This window comes from Limulus polyphemus, unplaced genomic scaffold, assembly GCF_000517525.1.
Source record: "Limulus polyphemus unplaced genomic scaffold, Limulus_polyphemus-2.1.2 Scaffold309, whole genome shotgun sequence".
Classification (NCBI taxonomy): Eukaryota; Metazoa; Arthropoda; class Merostomata; order Xiphosura; family Limulidae; genus Limulus; species Limulus polyphemus.
Genome location: NW_013665919.1, coordinates 27,115 through 34,108, shown reverse-complemented (window position 1 = coordinate 34,108; position 6,994 = coordinate 27,115). Strand labels below are relative to the sequence as shown.

The window sequence follows — 6,994 nt, the reverse complement described above, 5'->3', positions numbered from 1 at the left end:
TTTTTTATCCTTGACTGAACATCTTTTTTTTTATCATATGATTTCTCCCTTGTTCTTGTTAACAGATCTCAAAAAAAAAAAAAAAATCATGGACAGCTTCACACAAATAACACAGGCCTGCAAATTTAAACTTCATAAAAGTTGTTGTGGTTTTAATAACAGATTTTCCATATTCAGCTACGCAGATTTCGAAAATAATATTCGTTTTTTCTATCACGTGAGGATTTTTTACAAATCTGGAAGAAGAAAAGAACTCTTACTTAGATCAAATTATTATTTTGTTTGCCACAATGAAATTTTTTTTTATTATTATGTTTTTTAACAAAAATACAAACAAACTGATGAAAAGGGAAGAACAGTGATGTCAAACGAATATGCATTCTCATTCATCCTGATTTTTTGTGTGAAATCTATGTCTTTTAATCTAAAAACTACGTGTTGTGGTCTTTCTATTATGTATTGCATCTGGAGCATCTCGTTTCAATGACCAGCAATAATTGGCCACCATGCTGATGTTCCACCTTCCTTGATACCTCCTCTCTGTTTCCCTGATGTCTTGATGAAACCTTTCCCCTTGTTCTTTGCACTGAAATTTTCAGGGAAATAGTCAATATCTGAGTATAAGAAATTAACTTTCAAGCTCATAATACAACCCAACTCTTTGAATTTATCGAGCGTGTTATTGACAATATTTTCATAACTTGGGTCCTGGTTGTTTCCTAAAACAAAGTTTCCATGTTTTTTTGTGTGAATGGGACAGCAGAGCATGAAATCAACACTGGATAAAGAATCAATGGCCATGCAGAGTCAACCTGATACCAGGATCGAAAAACATTGAACATGAAAGTTTTGTTGACACAAAGAAAGTCCTATTACCTCCATCTATGTACTACTAAAACTCTAAGATTGTTTGTTTGTGTGCTTGTCTGTAATTAAATACAGCAAAAACGGTGCACAATAGCACCATATTTGTAATGAAATGAGAATAGAAACAGAATAAAACAAGTTTTGTTAAAATTGGGCCACGGGTTACCGAGTTAGCACCATTTTTCGGGTCACTTTTCATTCATTCCATTATTATAAAACTTCGTGATTTGTCTTGGTCCCCATGTTTTATTCCAAAATATGTGTAATATGCTTTTTTGATGAATTCTGTAATGTTTTGCCTTTGCTTCTTTACAACAAATTTACCACAAATATAACAGAATATCTTTGGGTCATTTACACAACCTCTTTTTACCATAGTGATGAATATGTAATATTGAAAAGAAAAAAATAATATCAAAGTGTATGCACAAACAAATACTATCCAGAAATGACACATCATGTGGCCTGTTAACCATTCATATACTAGTGGTGTGTTTCTCGTGGGTTTTAGAACGATCTGCGAGACTCGCATCACAATTGGTCTAGAGAAATCTATAGCCAGTGGTTGTCAACATTTTAAGTATAACAAAAGTGACCAGAGTTCAATGAGAAAGATTCACTTATGTAAAAGTACAATTAGTACATATGGATATAATTTTTGGATTCAACATACATGAATTACTTAGAACATGTACAAATGTCAAGAGAATAAAACCACTGCAGGCCTGTATTATCAATGAGGCAGTGTTAGGACTTAAGACCAGCAAAGAAGAAAAAGCAACCACTGATGAACAACAAAATCATGGAAAAGTGTGACAAACATAGATAACTGAAAGCCAAACCTTTCAACACAGAATTAGACTATAACAAATGTAAAGAAGTAAACAAAAGAGTTAGAAATGAAACTAGACTTGCAAAAGATATGTGGATACAACAAGGATGCCAAGATATTCAACATGGATTTGAGAATAACAATAGTGAGAGAGGATGAAATAACTCACTAAAGTATACCGAGTAAAAACATCAATAATTATTAACAGAAAGTAATTCAATTCAAAAACAATGTACTGAGTATTGAAAAGAACTATATAACATTGACTCCAACTCAAAAGTAATTATAAGGTTAAATAAAGGAGGAGCCAAACAAAAATGTGAAGAAGAACCAGAAATTCTAAGAGGAGAAATAGAAGATGCAGTTAAAACCATGAAAAAATGAAAGAGCAGCAGATGTAGACAATATACTCTGGAACTTTTGAAAGCTGAGCAAACAACAATTGAGATCTGCAATATTATTTGGAAAACAGGAGAATAGACAACACAGTGGATGAAGTCTATAATAATTCCTATCCCTAAGAAGGGTAATTAATCTTCATCAGTGTAACAATTACTGTACTATCAGCCTTATTAGTCATTAGAGCAAAGTGATGCTAAGAGTTGTATTAAACAGACTTAACCCTATCGCTATGGGTTTTACTATAGTCAGGGATCAAAGGGCATGTCATCATATTTGTAGACTTACATTCTAAATTTTATTGAACTACTATTTTATGAATGTATGTCAATAAGTCTGGTATCAGATTATAATTCAAATTTTAGTATTATACCTTAGATAATTTCTTAACTTAAAAGTAAATATTAAAAAAAACAACTAAATATCAATTTTTGTGTGACACGTGGAATGTTGAATGCAGCTTTAGTATGTCTGTGGTTTCAAATACGAAGTCCATAGTTTCTTATGAATTATAAACTTAACTTACCAATACTAACAAGCTAGAATGTAAAATAAGAACCTGCTATTTGCTGAGATATCTATATTTAGCAAATCAAACACAGTGGCCCCGCCCACCTCTTCCATTTTTGAAAATACTTGCTTACGCTCTATCGTGTATTTATAACCAATCAAAAGCTCAGAATTTCCCCCATCTGGTTTTCTCAGCCTCTTGAAGGTGGGAATTTCCCAAGATTATTTCTTTTCTCTACAATCTCAGAAGAAAGGAGTAAGTGAAAATGTTGTTCGAAAATCAATATTTTTTTTAGACACAAATACAGTTTAGTTAGTAAGCCTGATAAATTACAGTGGAATTCTGCGATATTGATAGAGTAATTTATAATTTCTTGTTATTTCCAAATGCCTATATAAAATCTAAAAAAGAAATTTTGTTTTACATAATCCATGTGCGATATTCTGCAAGGCTTACCATGCAAGGTACAGCAAGCAAATAAAAATTTCTTTATAATCGTAAGTAGTAGAGGTCATTGTTTTCTGTATTTCTTTATTTACTGTTCTATGTTGTAAGAAAAATAACTGAAATTGAGAACTTATTTGTAAATAGTAATAATATATATATATACACACATATGTAATATATTATAACCAAAATGTGACTGTATTTTAAATAATACTGCCTACGAGAACAAAGCCAAAACAGGTCACTTTGTAAAGGCCAGTTTTATACTATTGGATATAGTAACATGAATGCATGTGCACCTTGTCATTGCAACTTTTGTAATGTTAGTCAGACATGGCTGAAAGGTCAATAAAATAAAAGTTATAAATATATACAGGTGTATAATGTTATGAGAGTTAAGCAATTTAGACTAAACATTTGTGGTTTCGTGTTATAATTTGTAGTCATTCTAAAATGAAAAAAAATTATATCTATTTCCTAAATTTTTATGATGGTTATGAGGTCGGTCAAATTGACCAAGCCCACACAGAGATACAACAGTGAAAATAACAGATTAAATATAACATTTTTTCTAAAAAGTTTGATAATCATCTGGATGTTATAGAAATTTGACAATTTTCTGATGCATAAAAGTGTTCTTTAATCTTATAATCAAAATTACATTGCATGTTGGATAGTCAACATTTGAAAAGAAAAATTCACGAGCAAATCATTACTCAAAAAAATCTTAAACTTAATAAAAAAAATATATTTTGTGTACCAAAGCCTTGTAATATTTACTGATAATCTACAAATTTCGTGGATACAAATACTGTATTGAAAGTTATAGAATGAAAACTATAACAAGCACAAAATGGTTACGAGATCAGTACCTGGGACTGAGTCTGTAGTGAAAGAGTTTAGCAACAGAATGAGGCCGTCCTAACTAAAAAAACAAGCAGGTTTCAGAGGACAGAGGAGTACTACAGAACAAATCTTCATTATAAAAGTTGTGTGAAAATTACATTGAGCATCAAAAATAGCTGCACCATAATTTTACTGACATCAAAAAAACTTTTGACCAACTGTGGCAAAAAAACATTATAGGCAGTAATGAACAATGATAGCATCAGTCAAAACATAATTAGAATGATGGAAGCATTGTATAACAATACTACTAGTGGAGCCTTAATTTACAATAACATTCAGAAATGGTTCAAAACAACCATTGGAGTGTGGCAGAGATGTCTATGTTTGTGCAACATATTTCTAGAACAAATCATGACAGAAGTCTTACTGGTTTAGTATCAATTAAAAACTGAAAAATAAATAATCTCACACTTGCAGATGATATAAATCTGATTGCAGAATCATCAAACCTTACAACAAGACAACAAACGAATATGGCGTAGAGATATCAAGAAAAGAGCAAAGTGATGATCACTTGTAGCACTAGCAATGATCATGCAACATTACAGGATATCAAAACCAGAGAAAAGAAACTATAAAGGATTAGCAGTTTTAAATATCTTGGAATAAATATCATAGAAGAGCCAACATCAGAAAAGGAAGTAATAGACAGATTGGCTTTACCCACAGGACAACTTTCCAAACTCAAGAAAATTTGGACAAGTAAGGACATCACATTAAAAGCAAAATTTCATCTTCTCCATGTTGTAGTTACCTCAGTAGCACTACATGGATGTGAGACATGGACCCTTGTAAATAGATTGGAAACAGAGTAGAAGCCTTCCAAATGAGATGCTTCAAAAGACTTTTGCACATTCCTTATACCATGCATAAAGCATAGAAATCAGTTAAAAAGGAAAGTGTACAGAAAATTGTAACCTATAAACTGTTGATAGATACTATGAGAAGATTAAAACTACAGTAGTTTATTCGTTGATGATAAAAACAAACACCCTTGCAAATACTATCCTGCATGGGGCCATGGAAGGGAAGCCCAAACGAGGAAGACCAAAAACAACACAAAAAATGGACCTCTGCCACAGAATATGTGAGAATGGCAGAGAACTTGGAAACTTGCAGAGTTATAATGGTTGAATCAATGATGCCCCAATGATTGGAATGGTCGTGGGTCTGATTTAACGTGAACATCTACTATAGTCACTTATAAACAACTAAACCTGTGGCATAGCAAATTGAAGGATAAGAATTTACCCTTATCAACATTGCTATACTCCTATTCAACATCATATCCTACCTGCAGTTTCTAATCCATCTTCTAACATAAGAAAGTTGTCAGGAGTGTGAGGAAGACTTAAGTTTGAGCTAAGTCCAAGGCCACTGTCACCACTTTCTTGTCGACTGTGGAAATCTGTTCCTGCCAGAAATGGATCTAGACCATTTCCACTTGGGGATGTCAATGTTGGAACATTTCCTGTTGGAGAAGTAGGTAGGGATGGGTTCTCTTCCCCTAAACTTCTTCTCAACAAGATTTCCTATGAACAAATATCTATAAATTAATTAAACTTGGTCAAACAATATACCAAAAATGTGAAACTGAAGTAAAATAGCTCAGAATGGATTTTAAGTCAAGCACAAAATACTTTAAATTGTAAAAACTACCAATAACTTAAAAATTAAATAAAAAAAACATTGTGTGCTCCTACAAAAACTAGCTGAAAAGAACCCACTTCTGTTACATAACTCATATCCGCAATGATTAAAAGAAAAAGCTAAAACTTTCATCTTGTAGTAGTTTAAGTTTGTTGAATTCACACAGTCACTTAAAATTTCAAAAACTAATCTATGGTTGTCCTAGTATTCTAAAAATTAACAATTTATGCTCCTATGGTTCTCAAGCCCATAGAGTCAGTATCACCACAACAGCATGTCTGCAAATTACTCTCACAAAGACCAAAAAGAACTTTACAGACTACACTTAATGCCAGGTTTGTTAGTGAAAGCAATATAAGAAGATTGAAATGGCTTAATATATTGTTAGTGATTCCTCAGAACTAGTTTCAAATTGCATAAACTCACTTTAAGCATGGGATTTCCAAGGCAGGTCGGCTGCAAAGCACAAGAGATGTATTTTAGTATGAAAAAAAACATGCCTCACTGTGGTAAAATGAGCACTGAGAATTAAAAATCATCTTTGTAACAGATCTGTGTGGGAAAATGAAACATGCACCATTATTCATCTTCGTCCATTTTAGAAATCCCTATCTGCCAAAACGGTCATTTCAACTTTTCAGAACTACATACAAAATATCTATCTCAACAAAATAAAAAAAGAACCATGAGGATAATATTAAAATCAAAATAACTGACACTTGAAACTGTTGGTACTTGGTGAAACTCCATTATTACATAATTGAGGGAAAAAAACAAAGACAATTGTATGTTTCACAAAACTTTCATTTACTAACAACATCAGGTGCGGACTGAAATGGTTTGTAAACAGGTTTATATATATATATCATTTAACCAAAGAACTGGAAGTAAAATTGACATTCACCTTGAAACAAGTGGGGACAAGTTGGTTTGGTCATTTAAAACTTTTTCTGGATTTGTTTTAGACATCTATTTATTTCTAAAGCTTCCAGGCTAATCTTGTTTTATACCCTTTTCACAGTAGCTTTCGTCCAGTACAAATTGGATTTTACTTTCAATAAGGTGGGGTGCAAAGGTTGAATCCATTTTCCTTAATTTCCCACTTCTAGAATGTGCTTTAATTCTTATTTCTATGGAACATCCTGTTTGACTTATGTATACACTATTGCAGTCTTGACCCTTTAAATGAATTGGTAAACACCACTGTTGGTGTACTTTTCAATTTTGTCTTTGTTGTTGTGCAATATTTTTCCTTCTACAGTACAAACAATCTCACCCCAGTTTTCTCAAGGTGAATGTCAAGGTTATTTCTGGTTCTTTGGTTAAATTATATATACACCTGGAAAAAAGTTAAGCACCCCCGTGTTTTTTCAAGTGAT

The 6,994-nt window shown here is 32.3% G+C and overlaps 1 protein-coding gene across 1 annotated transcript in view; it reads right to left on the bottom strand.

Moving 5' to 3' along the window:
• LOC106457267 (transcriptional coactivator YAP1-like) overlaps window positions 1-6,994 on the bottom strand; it is a 29,054-nt gene that overhangs the window by 13,763 nt on the left and 8,297 nt on the right. The window contains exons 5-6 of the mRNA XM_013916658.2: window positions 6,042-6,071; window positions 5,260-5,497 (exon numbers count right to left, since the gene is read on the bottom strand). Coding sequence (XP_013772112.1) covers window positions 5,260-5,497; window positions 6,042-6,071 — 268 coding nt within the window. The remainder of the gene's footprint in view (window positions 1-5,259; window positions 5,498-6,041; window positions 6,072-6,994) is intronic.